The sequence below is a fragment of the Antedon mediterranea genome, chromosome 11 (genome assembly GCF_964355755.1).
Source record: "Antedon mediterranea chromosome 11, ecAntMedi1.1, whole genome shotgun sequence".
Classification (NCBI taxonomy): Eukaryota; Metazoa; Echinodermata; class Crinoidea; order Comatulida; family Antedonidae; genus Antedon; species Antedon mediterranea.
In genome coordinates this window covers 15,717,698-15,737,572 of record NC_092680.1, presented here as the reverse complement: position 1 = coordinate 15,737,572, position 19,875 = coordinate 15,717,698, and the positions used below count along the sequence as shown (strand labels likewise).

General features: G+C 32.0%; 1 protein-coding gene across 3 annotated transcripts in view; it reads right to left on the bottom strand.

Moving 5' to 3' along the window:
• The window catches only part of LOC140062540 (BLOC-1-related complex subunit 8-like), a 33,750-nt gene extending 16,599 nt beyond the window's left edge, over positions 1–17,151 (bottom strand). The window contains exons 1-5 of one of the 3 annotated variants that reach the window (XM_072108800.1): positions 17,116–17,151; positions 16,586–16,759; positions 15,631–15,684; positions 13,955–14,067; positions 2,307–2,371 (exon numbers count right to left, since the gene is read on the bottom strand). In XM_072108800.1, coding sequence (XP_071964901.1) covers positions 2,307–2,371; positions 13,955–14,067; positions 15,631–15,684; positions 16,586–16,625 — 272 coding nt within the window. In that variant the 5' untranslated portion in view covers positions 16,626–16,759; positions 17,116–17,151. Of the gene's footprint in view, positions 1–2,306; positions 2,372–13,954; positions 14,068–15,630; positions 15,685–16,585; positions 16,760–16,924; positions 16,954–17,115 lie in introns of those variants that run through there. The other 2 variants (XM_072108797.1, XM_072108799.1) reach the window with 2 other exon arrangements.
• Positions 17,152–19,875: the final 2,724 nt, after the last annotated feature.

The window sequence follows — 19,875 nt, the reverse complement described above, 5'->3', positions numbered from 1 at the left end:
TAAAGGGTACACTTTTCCGTGGAAATGAACCAAGGGTAACATGAATGCTTATACCATGGCCAAACCCATATTCAGGGGAAACCTTTTAATGGCGTTAAAATGGTGTACACCTCCTACCCACCCCTCTAAAAGGGGATCTACTGTCTGTTACACTTTTTTTGCAGTAAGCATATTTGGTTGTGAGTGAGCTTTTATACTTATAATAGGGAACAAATTGCATCGTTTGCCTTTAACATCATTTTGTGTATTTTGTTATTTAAAATTTTGAAGGATGGGCTTATAATATCTTAAGATGGGCTTATACACAAGTCATCATCCCTATACATATAGGGAACAAATTGTAGTCGTTTCCCTTTATCAACATCATTTTGTGTATTTTGTTATTTAAAATTTTGAGGGATGGGCTTATAATATCTTAAGATGGGCTTAACCACAAATCATCATGGTACTATCAAAACACCTTTCATCAACTGTCAACATTCAGAGTTGGTGATGGAGTTGCGTCAGGAAACAAGGTTGAATTGATAGGATCAACTTGTCAACAACTTGTGAGTAACAGGGAAATTTAAATTTGTATTACATCCATAGATTGAAATAAATACTGACAGTTAGTAACCATCATTGACCTAGCCTACATTTGGCCAAGCGATGACCACACGAGTACAGTACATGCACACAACCACACGTATCTTACAGTACATGCGATAATATACCCAAACAACTTTACATAGGCCTACACCGCCGTTTTGCAACCTATGGGTTGTGACCCATTGTTGGGTCACATGAATTCCCAAAATAGAATCATGGGGTCGCGGTCAAAAAATGTTGAGGAACGCTGGTCTATTCTACACAGTATAAACATACACGTATGGCCAACAGTATGTGATGACCATACCCGTCTACACTAGATGCGAAAAACCATACACGTCTACACTACATGCGTTAACTATACACTATGCGTGATAACGTGATGTTTAGTAACGAAGTGAAGGCTTTTACATTGCTCAGCAGAAAAATGAAAAATTACCAATCTCCAACCATGAATAGTTGTATCCATATGGAGAATTGACCAATGAAGTTTTTAGGAATAATTAGTAAGCCAGAAAATTGGTAACAAAGATTGTATTTGGTAGCTTTTATGATACTTAAGTATGGTTCCACTAGTGACGCAATGCAATGACGGAGATGGAACGTAAACGAGTTTACCAATGACAAGCGACAGTTTGAATAATCCATTGTGATTTGTCAAATTACTTGCTTTGTGCACAAGTCTTTGTGTTGCGTTATTATTATTATTATTATTTAATTTTCAGAAGTCAAAAATAAATTATGTTAATAATAATAATGTTAATAAATATATCTTTTTAAATTGTATTTAGCGTAATTTTAATTTAATTAAAATATAAACTGAGAATCACAGGTCAATTTTGCTTAAGTCATTATGTATCCGGATGCTGGCCATGGTTGAAATCATTTGTAATGTTATAGTACTGTGCTGTAGTATGGTATTCCAGTCAAAACATGTAGTGGTTAGTTAGCCTGAAACATTCCAGACGAAATGAGCAATTTCAATTTGCGTTTCATATGTAAAAAGGCAATTTCAATTTGCCTTTCATATGTACGGTTTACTTGAGTTTCCGTGAACTGTATCCCAGCAAACTTTTTGAGGTAAAAATTTAATGTAAGAAGAATACTGAAAATGTACACAAGGAGAAATAAAGGTGGAAATGTCGTTGTCAATTTGGTCACTTCAACGAGTTATTCCACGCTTCATTAAAAGCAACTGACCATTCAAAGAAGCAAAACAGCAACAAGACCTCACACACGGCCAGATGCTTCTCTTTTCCCACGCCATCTTCACTAATTATATTTGATAATATACAGAGCTGTACACTGACAAGACAGATAGGGAAACTGACCGGCAACAAAAAAAACCATGTATTATTTATTATATTGATAAAAAATAAAGAAATTGTATTCTCTTCTCTAAAAATAGATGTGGGGTGGGGAATACTTTAGTACAACAGTATGAAATTGATAAAGACATTTATATGTAAATTGTAATACATATGTTTACTATACTTTTCGGCAACACATGTCATTATCATACAAAAAGCATTATTTAATACTATAAACCAATAGAAGCACTGTCTGAAGAGTGTCAATTTTAAAATATAATTTTTACAATTATCTGGCCATTTTTGGGTGAAAATACAACTGTAAACTTCAATGATCATGAACTATCATCAAATCTTTAACAGCTGAACATATTTGTGTCATAACTTACTATGTATAAACAGTCTTACCTGATAGCATAGCTGACATCATAACTGTGACCTTTCACATCTTGATGTAATAATGTCAGATCAGCCTAAATTTAATAGTAATATTAATAATTAGAACATTATGATTAATATAACAGCTAGGTACATAAAGAAAAAAAAAATTGAGATTTTACAGTGAAACATTTTCATTTATTTCTAATCCATTGATGCATAAATTGACATCAGAATTTGTCGCATTGTTCTTCACATAGACATATTCAAAGAGTTACGACATTCCTTTCACAGATAATAGAAAGTCATGTGGTACACTACTGGCCATATTTGTGTCCAACTATTCTTAGGTTTTTTTAAAAATAATAACGAAATTATAAGGTTAATGTGAACATTATTTTAACTAACTAACCACATTGTTCTTCACATAGACATATATTCAAAGAGTTATGACATTCCGTTCACAGATAATAGAAAGTCATGTGATACACTACCGGCCATCATTGTGTCCAACTACTCTTAGGTGTTTGTTAAAATAATAACGAAATTATAAAGTTACTGCGAACATTATTTTAACTAACTAACCACATTGTTCTTCACATAGACATATACGGTATTCAAAGAGTTATGACATTCCGTTCGAAGATATTAGAAAGTCATGTGGTACACTACCGGCCATCATTGTGTCCAACTACTCTTAGGTGTTTGTTAAAATAATAACGAAATTATAAAGTTACTGCGAACATTATTTTAACTAACTAACCACATTGTTCTTCACATAGACATATATTCAAAGAGTTATGACATTCCGTTCACAGATATTAGAAAGTCATGTGGTACACTACCGGCCATCTTTGTGTCCAACTATTCTTATGTAGAGTAGAATCCTTTATCCTCTATAATTATACAGTATACCATTGACAAGGCCTACTAGTTTACAGTACAGTGTACATCAACTTTAATATCAAAACAATCCATTTGGTTAAAGGTTTTTATTAAATAATAACGAAATTATAAAGTTATTTTAAATAACAAAAATTTACAAATAATGCATTTCTATGCAAAATTGATCAACTCTCCCAATATCATTTGTGTTGGCCTGGATTTTTTCCAAGCCTTTTTAAGGTAGTTTCAATTTCTGCAATGAGGCCTATGTTGCTAGTTAGACTATTCCTGGATAATATTAAGAATGTGGGAGAGCCATGATGATATTGATAAAGAAAGCCGCTAACTGTCCAACAGCATTATTGCTAAACAGTGTGCAAGCAATTAGTCAAAATAAAAGTTCGTTTACTGAAGGTCACACTAAGATTCAATTTATTTCATTAATAATACTATTACTATAAAATATAGAGAGAGAACAAAGAAATGAATATCGCACAACATTCAATTTCAGTTGTATTTTCGTACAAAAAAAGACATATATTCAAAATGATATGTAGATAATTTAATACTGAACATATAAATATCGCTAAAAAATCAGGAAAAAAAGAATGAAAAAAAAATTATAATGTTTAAAATTAAGAACTTTGAAAAATGTACTGGTGTAGCTTTTGGCATTAGTGTACTGTACATAAAATGTTTTATCTAAACTTACTATTCCTGTCAAAAATACATTCTACGTTCCATACGAAAGTAGGTTTTTACAACATAGCATTACACGTAACTAGGGCATTTTCTAGGCCAGGGGACTAGGGCGGGTTCTAGGTCAGGGACTTGGGTGGTTCTAGACCAGGGGACTATGCCAAATGACTAGGCAATAGAAGAAATGAGAACAGTACAGCTGTGGTGTCAAAAATAGGGCAGTAGAATAGGCCGTCAGAACTAGGACAAAAGTACATTAGATAAATTAGCGCAGGTATAGGTTCTAGGACAGGGCACTACATTTACAAGTTTTATAGAATAACAGAATACAATGCTGGAATGCTTCATTTTATTACTAATTTAAATGTATTTTGGCTTGGACAGATTCATCAATATTCGGACAACTTTTATCATCTCTTGCCAAATATTGCAATTGTTTTATAAAATTAATAATTAACTGTATTCGTCAATACTTACGAAAACAATTAAAGTATATATTTAATCAATATTTCACCAATTGAAATATAGAAATTGAAATAGGCAACATAGAGTAAGGCTTTTATATTATTATAAAACAGCGTATAGTTTTTAAATCATTGAGATTAATTTCTTTTCAAATGGGTTTGTCTTTTTACGAGGTACATTCAAATCCATTGTCTATGCATCTGTATTTCAATGTACTGTATAACTAAAGCTACAGTATAAGAAAAATGTATATTAAAGTTTAATTAATTATATATAATATTGTGATCACTTAGAACTCAACAAGTATGTGCAATAAATAGTTGAGAATTATATGATTTAATATCAATAAGTAACACCATCAACGTGCCATACCATATTGGTGTACACAACTCATGTACACCGAATGGTCAATTCTGTATAAATACCTCAGTTTAAGAACTAGTGTATAACGCAAGACAAAACTACAACCATTTTGTATATTTATTTTGGAAATAATAGTTTGGTGACAATATTATAGTTTGTTGACAAAATAATAGTTGGTGACAAGATTATAGTTTGTTGACAAAATAATAGTTGGTGACAAGATTATAGTTTGGTGACAAAATAATAGTTTGGTGACAAAATAATAGTTTGGTGACAAAATAATAGTTGGTGACAATATTATAGTTTGGTGACAAAATAATAGCTGGTGACAAGATTATAGTTTGGGGACAAAATAATAGTTTGGTGACAAAAAAATAGTTGGTGACAAAATAATAGTTGGTGACAATATTATAGTTTGGTGACAAAATAATAGCTGGTGACAAGATTATAGTTTGGGGACAAAATAACAGTTTGGTGACAAGATTATAGTTTGGGGACAAAATAACAGTCTGGTGACAAGATTATAGTTTGGGGACAAAATAACAGTTTGGTGACAAGATTATAGTTTGTTGACAAAATAATAGTTGGTGACAAGATTATAGTTTGGTAACAAGATTATAGTTTGGTGACAAAATAATAGTTGGTGACAAGATTATAGTTTGGTGACAAAAAAATTGTCTGGTGACAAGATTATAGTTTGGTGAGAACATAATATAGTTTGTTGACAAAGGTAAGAACTGTATTATATTCTGTATACAATTGTATTGACAGATTGATTGTCATATTGACTGCAATCCTTTGCTTTGAAAAGGATAGGTTAGAGTTTGAAGAACTTGGCCAACAACACATTGTTTTATTTATTTATTGATTAAACACTTTTTTAATACAAAATTTAATTGATTTTGCATGGCATTAATCTAGAAACTGTTGGGATTTTAGTACATTACAGTAACATTTGAAGAAAACTTGTTTTCTTATTTTAAAACCCAATATACATCATAATCATTGCCAAAATATATGTTAACTATTCCAACATTACAATTTACTCTATTAACTCTAACTTCCGTATTTCAAAAAATTATTTTTCAATTTTCTAAATTCTTTATTTCCTTTTTTGTTTGAAAAAGCATAACATTTTATGAATTTATCATCACCAAATACAAAAGCTTGTTCACCAAAATATTGGTGTTTTCTACAAGATTGTAATAATGCATACTAATAGATCTGCATCTATAAATTCATTAAGTATAACATAACAAGACAGTTTTTTGACTGTATTATTTTAACAATAACAATTTCCTTTTGGACTTGGCAAACTTTTACTCCTTTTCTTGGGAATACAATACACTATCTACTTTATTCATTGGTAGATAGAATTGCATTGGCCATATAATATGATATTGATTTCATTACCACAACAAACACTGTAGGGAATAGGAGGGGGTCATGGAAAGTTATACTGACCACATCTCATACCAATAACTGGCTTGCACATACAAACTTTAACTAGTTGTAAACAAATTTTAATTCCTTGAGAGAGTTACAAAAACTGTTTCATGGAATCATTGGTCAAGCTAGTAAGTTTATAAGCATACAAATCACATCACTAGAGTGTTTACAAAATGAGTTTCTTGTAAATAAAATTAGAAATATCAAGAGTAAACACATCCTTTAAAGCCCTGTACATGAACAAAAATATTTCAAATCCTGGACATGAAATTAACAATCTGTTTTTATTTGGCCATAAATAGTTTGATCTTAAATAAAAAGAAATATAACTAACATAATCTTACTAAATGACAACTTCATTAAGAAACATATGAAATATTTCTTTACTTCTAAAGTAGACCACTTCACTAAACTTCATTCAATTTTAAAGAGACTTTAATTGTACATTGTCTACGTACTAATCCATATTCTCGGACCATTCTTCTTGAGTACACCATAGATAATAGTTAAACAATAACAATGATATGTCAGTGAATCTTAATATAAAGATAGTGAGGCAACTCTGGATGCCTTTTAATCGGAACACAAACAGCGCCTTTATACCAGCACACGATATTCAGATTAAACAGTATTAGTGTACCGGTCAGAACAACGCAACTATTGTCTCCTCGTTTTAGGAGGCTGGTCTAAAGTGCTCTTCAATATCTTATACATTATTTCAAATTTCTTAATAACCATATGTCCTGGTGTCAAACTGACGCAGATTTCTCTGAATCAATGCATATTGCATAATAGATAATGGCTCTTCATTATAAAAATAGAAATAAAATTTACATAAAAATCAATGAAGATGCAGAATCAAATTCATTTTGATTTCTACTACACACAGACCCAAGTCGAACAGCGTTAGAAGCAGAAAGCGGTAGGATCAAAGGTATTTTTTATTCATTCATATTTTATTTCTTTATGGTTTGGAGACTACAGTACAAAATGTTTATAGATAATACAGTAGAACTCCTACAGTATTAAATGGACAGTATTATAGGGACGCCTTAATAGGGGTGTCTCCTGATAAGGTGATCAGTTTCATTCATAAAACATATAATTCTCTTGTTTTTTTTTTATGAGAACATGTTCCCTGAATTGGGGGGGGGGGGGGATGTCAAAAAATGGGTTTCCACTGTAGAAGTATACAAACATAAAATGGATAAATATTTTTGAGGCAATTTTTGTTCCGATTGTTTCCCATCTACACCCTGTCTATGCAGGTATTTGAATTATACATTATATAATGTTTATAATGTTTAATGGGAAGTTGGAGCTGGTTGAAGACAGTCAGGCTTTCAACAAATAATATTAAAAGTCTTAATTTACTGTTCATTATTTGTTTATTAATAATCTTTTAACTTAATATTGATACTGATTTTGGAAAAGGTTCTTTGTCTCTGTTCACTTATTGGTTTTGATTAGGTCAACCAATCACAAGATTTTAGTATCCTGCATTTGTAGCCCTTTTTTTTTAGTTTTCCTTAATTCCATCAAATACAGTATCTTTGCATCCATTCATGATTTTGTATTCATTAGTACAAAATGTAAAGAAAATAATATATACTGTACAGTACAGGTATTACTGTTTTATGCAGTGAACATAGTTTGCTAATATCATACACACACTATGATGTAGTCATGCCTGGCTTTAATATGTTGCTAATTCAATCTTTATTAAATTTCCTATTTCTAAGCAAATCTGTTTTAGATTTTCTATAATTGTTCAATTCTCATAGACATAACCTACAATGAATATGATCATTTCTTAATAGGAAAGGAGGTTTCCTTACTGGAAACCAAAGTTTCAGAGAAATGTATTTTTCTCTGAGTATAGTTATTTTAACGTTATGATTTCAAAATAATGTGCTCAAAATTTAATGTCACCAACATATCATAGAATTCTATGAGGTTTCTAAGAATAATTGTTAAAACTAGGAGATATTTTAAAGAAGATACATTTTAATATTCTTGAACATACTTACAGATAGATCTTTTGGCTTATGTGATAAATATTTGTGGTCAACCTAAACATACACTTGACATTGTAAATAACTGATTGACCACTAATAGTGGACAAACTATACTCTGTAGCTTACCATAATCACTGTTTAATCATGTAAAGTGGTTTAAAATGACAAATATAATAGAGAGGAGGTGGTATTGTTCAATGAATTGACCATTAAAAAAGAAAATATAAGCTTTTTTAACCGGTGCATTTAGTCTTAATCGTAAAAATTGGTCAATGACAAACATTGGGTAGGCGGGTAGAGGGTGACAGTCGAAGTAAATAATTGTAAGCTTTTTTAACAACTACCTATAACCTTGCCATGAACATTGGTTTAAATGACAAATATAGGGTTAGGGGTGATATTGTTAGTATACAGATTGACCATTGAAGTAGACATTATTATAATATAAGCTTATTTTTAATAAGCCTTGCTTTGAATAAACTCCACATTGAATAAACTTTTATTTATTTCCTCGAATAAATACCCCGCCATATGCATTACACAACAATATTGTACTATTACAACACATTTCTATTTCTAGTAGAATTCATTGATTGACATGATCTACAATTTACCAAGCATTTTGATTTTTACTGTATTTATATCAACTTCTCGATATTAATTGTGTTATATTTTGTCATATTAAAAAAGGGGTATTTTGATAAATATATGTTACAGTACCACATTACATCCAAAAATAAACGCTTCCCCCAAATAAACACCTCCTAAAAACACTCCCAAACAGTAAATGTTTTCGGCATTTATTAAAATAAAAAATGGTATTTATTTTATTTTTATTGTACATAGCATAGTACAATAATAAAAATTACAGTTCGTTGACCTTGTCACAATCTATTGAAATGAATGAAATACTTCTTCTGCCATATTCCCTGCTCAATCCAATCACAATTCATCTGGTCTTAATTTTACTCCAGATAATTCTTCAATTTCTCAAATGTCACAAAAGGTCATATAAATTACTCCAATTCTCTTAAATCTTTTTGAAGAAAAATAACATTTTATTTTTTAAATATATTTTTGTTTGAAGTCAAAGAATTATATAAAATTCAATAGTTAAAACATTTCAATTTGTAGTTTATTTACCACAAGAACATTATGTATACAGTTAACAGAAATATTTTTTTTTAAGATAAAATCTTTTGTGGTGGGCAATCAGATATTCGAAAATTTAAAAAACAACTAAATGCAATATGAATTAATAAATTTACGCATAAACATTTTTGTACATGCAACATTTGTATTTACAGTATTTATATTTTTACTCTATAATAATCTACTTTTGAATATTTATTTGAATAAAATTCACCATTCCTATTATTTGTAAATTATTATAATGAACATTTTCAAATAATGTTTAATAAAAAAAAATGTTAACATGGTCTGTATGTTTTCCACATTTATTTTTGTTTTTTGCTAGAAGAATACTAACAAAAAATATAATTTCATCCTAAATATGATGTCTTAAAAAGTTGGCACTGCATAAGAACATGAAAGTTATGTGAAATCTGGAATATGATCAATATAGATATTGACAAGTATATCTTGTCTCTTATTGCATCTAGAGTTGACCTACTATGTTGTAACCTACATCATGTCCTAACAACAATACAATTTAAGTAACTATACTGTACAGTACATAAAAGTAAACTACTATTTAGTGTAGACTTTACTCTGGAATAATTGTTGAATATGCCATGTTAATGTCATGTAATTAAAATTACCAAAAAAAATGCTTAAATTGTCTGTCAGACAATGGTTTTGGGTTAAAATTAACTGTTTCTTTGGTCTTTTTATAAGTGAAATTTATTTTTGGGTGTTTTTTGTTACAGAAGTGAATAACTTTATTAAAACTGCAAAATGGCAATAAAGTATGATTTTATTAACCTTCATTTTCCATGATTTTTGGGGACAATACTATTTTTAAATATAAAATATTATTATTTAAATTGAATTATTAGGCAAGATAAACAACACAAAAAGAATACAATATTAGTTCAACGTTTGATTTTATTTGTTTTATGAGAGACTTTTGCTTTACTAATAGTAATATGTATTGGCTGAAAAAAAGCTAACTGCTATTGAGTATTAGAAACATGCCAGACAACACTGTGTAAATTATATTAATCTATACAACTTCCTTCTTCAAATCAAAAATTAATTATTAAAGATTTTAAAATAATTTATGCTTCTCAAATTGAACAATGTTACTTTGATTGATTGATACTAACTAAGAATGACAACACTCACAACTGCTCACAAATATATTGCAGATCCTGGTCACATCATGGGTCATTTAAAAATTGTATTTTATGAGCACAATCTAGTGGTTTACCACAGTTTTATTGTGTGGTAAATAAAGTCATTACAATTGACAGAAGGTAACTAGATACAGTTAAAACTATAGCAAATCAAAGTGCTACCAATTACCATACAGAATAGGCACTGCTGGCATCAAGCAATGAAATGAATTTAAGTTCATTCACAGGGTTTAATAAAATATCAAGGCCAGAATAAGGAAAGATGGTCATGAAGAAAGATCAAAAGTCAAATTTGAAGGAAAATTACTTTAATAAAAAAATGAAAAAGCTGAATTCACTAAATCCTTGTTCACAATGAACTTGAAAATAGCTGGATCTCAATTGACTATTAAATCCTTGTTCACACTATACAGTACTTGAAATTAGTTGGAACTCAATTGAATAATCCTTGTTCACACTGGACTTGGTAACTTTACCTAGTAAAACCATAGGTCATTTTGAAAATTGTTTGCACAATTGGATTAATAATTTAGATTTACAAAAATGATGTTGAACTTGTAATAGCATAGTTAATACCAAGATCTAAGTTTTACTGGGCAGGGGTGATGAAATTGTTGCCAGTCACTCTTCTATTTTTACCAATCAAGAGAGTCCAATACAAAAATGACGCAGGAAAACCCTTTATTGATTTTCTACTACTTGATGAAAACATCATGGCATGTACTTGGCAGTCAACGGTTAGTAAATTTAAATATTAATCTAATTGGATGCCAAGTGAATTCTAGCCAGCATTCGGATTGGACTTTTTATGCAATAAATTTAGCCAGGGACTGACCAAAGGATCACTGACCAAATTACACAGAACTAAATGTGGTGTTGGTAGTCTATAATAAGTGATGATGGTTGTTTGTTGGGATGTTTCCACTTGATGGCAGGGATCATGGAATGTATCATTATAATGATAGGGATTTTTCATAAAATGTTATATATTCAAGTTATAGCTCTATTGTTAGAGAGATTGGGCAAATGTTGGTTTATCCAGGTAAGCACGAAATAGACTAACTCAGTGTGATATTGATAAAGTAAGACTACAGAAACCATATTGAGTAACCATGTTGAATAATCCCAGTGCAAACAACGCTAGATATACGATTGGAATGTCACCCACAATCTCACTAAAATCTTAAATCCAATATGAGATTATGGCTTTTCTGTCTATTTTTCTTACGATTACGTATCAACTATCGTGGACACTTCCGTTCTATTATAATAAGATCAAATGCCAATGTTATTGTATCATACTTTAAATAAAAAATATGCCTAAACACTATGTATAATCATCCGTTTAACAATTCTATTACTTTCCATTATTCTTTCCTCTCCTACGCATTTATTTATAACAAAACAAGATTACAAATTACTCAACAAGATTATTTTATCAGAAAGGATATACCAAAAGAAATCTTAATTTTAATAACTAATAAATTATGAACAATGGTATTATATAACAGTAAATGTTACATATGATGTCATAAGTAGTCTTATAAACAGCAATATGATGATGTAATGAAATACTTTAAATAACTTCATTATTCCACTTTAGGATGTGGTTTTTATAATTTATATATAAATTTTGCAGAATTCACTATGACAAGATAATCTATAAATAAAAAATTTGTTGGAATTCTCTGACCCAAGATAAGAAATTGAATTTAAAACAGGGCTCTCAGGGAAAATTTTCATTTAAAAATTTTGTTTAGCAATATTGCTAATCAAACTGATTTTTAAGTCGAGAAACATAGTTTTGTATTGTATTTTTTGCTACACAATTTTCAAAATGTGTAGCAATAAGGTTGTTTTGTATAGCTTTTTGCTACGCTACACTGGCGAAAATGTTCCCTGGCTCTGTGTTATGTCTGGTTAAGTAAATCAAACAAATACAGCCCCAATAATAAATGGAAAAAAGGAAAATACAGTTTAATCTTTTGTATTAAATAAAAATTTGACATAGCCATAACATCAGCATGGGTTCGAGGCTCATGCGTGTAATGGTTCTGGTGGTAGAACGAGCCTTCTCGGATAAGGAGTATAAACCGTAGGTCCAGTGTACACATTCTGGTTCAATGTGCACTTTAAAGAACCTAGTACTGTACATCTTAAGAGATGAGAAGGGCGTTACCCCGGTGTACTAGTACACACATAGCCACTGTCACACACAGCCATTTATCTAGGGAGCTGCAATTCTTTCAGGCGACAGTGGTTACTTACTATTGCGACTCCTAGGCCAAATGAATAAAAAATAATAATCTTGTCTTTATGTACTCATACATGATGGTAATTAAATTTATATTTTCTTGGCAGGGCACATAAAGAGGCCATCCCCACAGTTATTTTTACGTCATAATACTATTTAGAGTCAACACTAATCCACCAGCCATGTGTACAACATTATACCATGACTTTTGAGACGTAGTTGGGTCATATTTATATTGTAAAAATTCTTTACGATCTTGTAATCAAAGAAACTAATAAAATAAAACCATTACACAGTACATTCCCTGATTTTTATATCAATACAGAAATCCATACGGTAGGAAAAATATGTCCTTGATTTTCATGTCTTTCATTACACTTTAGAAACACGAGTCTGATATAGAATATCATTGCTTCAAGAATAACGTTGACTATATTACAGTACTTGCAGAATACATGAGTTTCTTGTACTTGTTGACTTATTAACCACAATGTTATTAGATAGTAAGACTTAAAGCCGATTTCCCACTAGGCGAATTTGTTCGCGCGAATCGAAAGCGTCATGCTATGCACATGCGTATTCGCGTTTCTGTCTGTCATACCGCCTTCTTCGACGAATTCTAGTTCCTTTGATTTTTCGCTTCAGCGAAATTTACTAGTTCGAATTGTTTCTACTTTTTGCGAAGCGAAATATTGCGCAACCAATCAGAGCTCAGGAAATGAGCTATGACGCTTTCATGAGCACTCATGCGAATCGAAATTCTCAGCAACCACGCGAGGAACATGAACGTCGCAGCTATTCGCTCTGTAGTGGAAAGAGAGTAGGCGATTTTTTTCTCTTCGAAACGTTGGATTCGCGCGAACAAATTCGCCTAGTGGAAAATCAGCTTAATGAATACCTACCTTGCACTGGGCTTGATGAGGTAGTGATTGACTTATTAACCACAATGTTATTAGATAGTAAGACTTAATGAATACCTACCTTGCACTGGGCTTGATGAGGTAGTGATTGACTTATCAACCACAATGTTATTAGATAGTAAGACAACTTAATGAATACCTACCTTGCACTGGGCTTGATGAGGTAGTGATTGACTTATTAATATTAACCACAATGTTATTAGATAGTAAGACTTAATGAATACCTACCTTGCACTGGGCTTGATGAGGTAGTGATTGACTTATTAACCACAATGTTATTAGATAGTAAGACTTAATGAATACCTACCTTGCACTGGGCTTGATGAGGTAGTGATTTTCTTATGTGTTCTTGTATTCTATACATAGCTAGAGATGGATCGTTTGCAACAATGTGTAGGCTTTCGGAAAATTTCTCAGTAACTATAAAAAAAATAATAAACATCTTACAAAAAATAAAGTGTTTTTTACCTCCGCCAAGGAGGTTGGCTTACGAAAAACGAATACGTGTGCAATACGTATCCGTTTTCGTTATCGTATTCGTAAGATTGCGAAACCTCCCTATTGTTATTGCAAAAACCATTTTTTGATAATTACATTAATATGACATCAATTTTTGGTGTATGTTAAAAAATCCAGGATTTGTTGAGGTACTTAAATGGTACTGTACTGTCCAATAATATCTTGTATCCATTATACAGCAGGTCTAACCAGGACAGACCTTGAACCTGGTCCAAATAACAACCAGGCCCAGTCATGTTGACGTTCACACTCCAAATCGAGAACAAATGTAGAAAATCCGGATGTACACAAGCATTTAAGTGATTAGACAATTAAACAGGTCAAAGGTCGTAACTATTTTAGTATGTTTAATGTTGTGGTTTAAGTGATTTTATGTAGGGCAGTAAGTGAAGTTCATCTCTTGGGTTTATTATGATGTTCTTATTTATCTACTGTACTACTGAATTAAATCAGTGTTTAAAGAATGTATAGTATAATATAGGTCAACAAGTTAACCCCAACCATGATGTTAATATTACTGCTTTTTATTATATAATTACTGTACCTGTGTTTGAATTGTATTTAACAGCATGGGTTGTTTTTTATAGGGAATGTAAGACATGTTTTTATTGGCAAAAGCATCATTTAATTACTGTACTGTAAATACCGTAGGCTAATGTAATAAATTATATTCTCATCAGATTCATAAAGTTATATATTTTTATTTTAGTCAACTGTTTGTGCACCAAAATTTACTCAATATAAATGTGAGCGGTGGGTTAATTGTTAAATCAAGGAAATCTATTGTAACCTGAGCTCGCCTTGTCAAAATAGGAACAAATTATCTACATATTCTCTGTGGCGTGCGATGTCTGTTAAGGGGCGTGGAACTGATCGTGTCGCAGCCACAGATAAACCACTTGATCTCCAGAGCTCAGCATGTCCTGTAGTTAGATTTCCTTGGTTGAATTAAGATAAGGACATAAAACTGAAGGTCAAGTGTACACATCTGGATCATGTGCACTTTACAGAACCATGGAGGAAATATATATTTCCTCCATGAAGAACCCAGTTCATTTTTCGAAAGATTAGGAGGTTAGCCCGGTGTACTGGTCCATCTTAGCTCCTGTCATTGCCACCAAATGCGCACCGTTTGGTGGAAGCTTCACAACACAACCTAGAGAAGATGTTGTATGTCATCTGCCCCTGTGCACAATTCAGCCCAGTGGGCTGCAAGACACAGGTTATTCATTTACATTTCTTACTCTTAAAGTTCTATCTGACCGTACACTATCTTTTTATGTGACAACAAATTGTGATATGCCCATATATGGATATGATGACTTTTTTTTCAAACTAGTTTGATAATATAGACAGAGCTTTATAGAACATTAAATATGTTTATATTTTGGTGTACTGGATAAAAATAATTATTGTTTGTTTAAAAACAAGAATCTAATGAAAAAACAAGTATTTTAAATGTACCTCGTCTAACTTTGTTGTCCATTTCTGGTTCTTGAAGGTTGTCACTTGAGTTGGCTGTTAAAAAATATCAATAGTTAATTATTATTATTAGCTATCAGTATGCCTAGTAGGTTATGCACGATGAAAGTAGACTGGCATCATTGTGGACAACATGTGAATCTTGGCAGTTAAATATAATCTGAAGTTATTATGCACTTGTCAATTGTATGACCCACTATACGACCCCCGGGAGAGGTGCGTCATTTGTCCGATGTGCGTCATACTTTTGAATACCAAAAAGGTGCCTTACCTTTAGGTGACCATGACGCACCCATTTTGACGCACTGTGACCATGTTGTTTATGATATGGTGGGTGGTAAAGTGACGGACATTGACACACCTTGTTCATTGATGTAACGTACCATCTAGGTTTTTTGACGCACCCCTGCGTCAGTAATTATTTGTAAATGACGCACCCATGACGCACCTCTCCCGGGGGTCGTATAGTGGGTCATACAATTGACAAGTGCATTATTGTCATGTCTTGATTTGGTACTGTATCATACTGTACCTCTAGCTACTAAATGTATGGTAATTATACAGGCTGTTATGTACTCTACATAATGCAATAGGTTATGCCAATGGTAATCTGTAAGCTAGTTGCGTGGCTGAAAAGGTGTTACTTTACCAAAAAGGTGTTACGTTACTAGGCCTAGATAATTGGGCTGGGAGGAATCTAATCTAAGGATGTTGATTGTCTAGGGGGATATATTTTTTAGGTGAATTTTAACATTTTTTTTAATGTACCGGTACATGCATGCATGCATTTTAACTTTTATTAATCTCTTTACTTTGTTAACTAGCCTAGGCCTAGGCCTACTAGTGCTAGGCCCTAGCCTACCTAGTAGGCCTAATTCAAGACAAAATATTTTTATTATATTTTTAGGCCTGACAGAACAGTCTAGAATACTCTTACCTTTACCGGAGTCAAATAGAAACCCAGAAAATCTATCCATACTCAACACCAACAGTACTAAATAAATTGAGTTCAGGCTAGGCCTTAGCTCTCAACCTATGTTTGGCGGGTTCCAAAGCATCTAGTCGCAGTACAATTCCGTTCAAGTTTCGTGCAACGATAAATTATAGAGGCCTAGCAAAACAAACCAAAAAATGTAAAATAATACAAATCAATACATTAAAATTTCAAACGAAAGTTCTTATTTGCTAATAAATACCCTAACGGTTAAAATAAAATTTGCAAAAACGTTTCTTATTATTAAAAATAATGTTTTAAACAACAACGATTTTCATTTACTAAACTGGTGTTTTCATTTCAATCAAAGCCATTCATCCAACAAATTCAGAGAAAATGGTTCTCAAAACTAAAGGCACTTTTCCAAAAACGGCAACCCACAAAAAGTTCAGTAAAAATGTTACAATTATTTAGCTTTACTTATAAATAAATTAAATTAAATTATCATTTTTATCAGTCCTAGTATCCCTTACACTTTAAAACATTTTTTTTTATATAAGACCGTGCAAGACTTGTGCCTAAACAACAATTTATGATAACACATTTTTATATGTAGCCTAATATTTGCAAACTAAGGTACATGCGGGTCATTTCCGGTCATGAGCACCAGTTTTTAAATTTAACTGGTCACCCAACAAAAAAAATTATGTAAAATGATTCAACGTACCGCCACCTCTACTCTTGTTTTATAGTAATATTTAATATTAAATAAATTTTGTTTACACTTAAAATAATCTGAAATATAGCATTAATTTAAGAAAAGATGTTTTCAATATACTGTAAATTATAACAATCTGCAGGGGTCGCCGTTATGTCAGGAAGTCGTTAAACATAATACAAGTTTTAAGGAAGCAACTCGTGGTTTACACTTATACCCATCACATCAATTTATGTTTGTCTATAAAGTCATGTTACTAGTACAATACCCACGCAATGGGTTTATGATAAATAAGTTGACATGTCAATTTTTCAATATAACGCCGATAGAATAAGCAAATTTCGCTTGATTCATTGTTCACCTTTGACACAAGTAGTACCGGCATCATGGAATAATTATTTGTACATTGGTAATTAAAAGTAACAGCAAAGAGGTTAATTACCAACACAAGGTGAATAAGGATACTTGAAGATTTTTCAAACCTTTCTGAACTTTTACACGGCAAATAATTAAGATTTGGGAATAGAGTTTGATTTAATACATAGTCAATTGGTTGCCATTTTTCTCGGGCATTGACCGTAACCATCACATATTTAACGCGATTTGTACTTTCAAAATCATGATAGAATAAATAATAAGAAAATATGCATACTTTCTATTGTACCTGTATAACAGAAACGGCTAATCTAATTCACAACACTTTTGTCGTCGAAGGTCAAGTCCAGCAACTTTCTAATTGTCGTATTATCATTTTTCCTCCTTCAGGTTGTACAGTATAAAGAATGAAACTAAAAACTCTCTCAAACCAGACTTTCCCATAAGGTAAAAAGGGTCCCAAACTTTTTTTTAACCATTTAAAATACATTGCGGGAATAATGTATGGTATGGAAAACCAGATGCCAAAGTTCGGGCCAAGTGTCACCGTATTTGGAAAGGTCAACCATGTCGACATCTTAAGAACGTAACAAAAACTAAAAACTCTCCCTCAAAGAACTTTACTTGAGATTCCAGAAGGTCCCAGCTTCTTTTTAAACAGTTAAAAAGACATTCAAAATACTAGAATGGTGGTATTAGGCCTATAGGAGGCCATGCCCACTGTCTCGGTATATTGGAGAGTTGACTAAATATCTTACATCCATGCCGACATTTATAGAACGAAAACTCTCTGCAAACCAGAATTTTCCCGGAGGTTCTAACTATTAAAAACAGAACGGAATAGGCCTATTATAAGAATGTTATTTGGATATGAATCAATCTTTCTAATAATACGATTTCTAAACATTATATATTTGGTCGTTTGCGCTGCTTTCAAAATACATTGGCCGTTTTAACTTAAGTTAGGCCTAATAAACATCAAGTGGATAATTCATAACTTAACTTTTTGTAAAGCCTAAGTGTTAATGGTGAATACGATTGTTGAATCCCACGGGGAAGTCACTTTTAGGTGTTCAATACGTTCTCTCAGCAGGCGGATTTTGAGTCTATGTCTTCAATGACAATAATCCAAAGTATTATATGAAAGCTTACTTAATTTAGCGGGCTTCAACAAAGATCTACCAGGGTTATATTTAAAATTCTCGGAACACAATCTGAAAAACTAATCATTCGGATACCTTTTAAACCCTCTATAGGTGTACAGAGTAATCTTTAAAAACCACAATTAAACACCCACCCACATAAAGAAAAATTTCCACAGCGTAGGTAATGAAAACGTTTTGGGTAAAAATAAATCTGAAATGGCAAACAAATTGTTGACAAATTGTATGGGACAGGGATATTGTGGTGAGTTGAGACATTCACACACAAACAAAACACGCACAATAATCATTAGTTTAACTATGAGTAAACCTGCAAAATTAAACATCATAAATTGTATTGTGGTACGTAGGCCTACTGGTTCATAAAGAGGATGTGACTTGATACCCTTAGAGGTAAATGACATAACGGAGGAGTATGCACAGCGCGTGTAAATGATGATGAAATCATGTACGACTTTTGTACGCGCGCTGTCAAAGAAAATGTACTTGAATTATTTGTTTAAACATATTTAGTATAATAATATAATATGTTAAAATTATTTATTCTGTTCTATTTATGAATTTTAAAATGCATTATTTCTATACGATTATTACATTTTAATATATTGTTAAGGGCCTTTCACACCACTGTTCCGGCATGGTTGCGGTCCGGCGAATCGAACGCCAATGTTTCGTTTTCACGACGCTCCACGCGGCCAAGCACCAATCGATATGCACGTAGCCGCGTAAAAACGAAACATTGACGTTCGATTGGATTTGCCGTCGCCGGACCGGAACCGTGCCGGAGCAGGTGTGAAAGGCCCTTGTGGTAGGCCTATAACCAAATCATTGCCGTCATAATAGAAAATTTTAAATAACTATAACCATGCAAAAAGCAAGCACGAATGTGCAATACTCGGGGTACAGCAAAAGAAGCTCTAATGACGTCATAAGACGGGATGTGACGTCACATACACATCAACCTCGCTACCAAATACGGCTATACGGTCCATTTTTTAGACGTGATATGGCTGCATCCGGTTTGAAATTTAAAAATC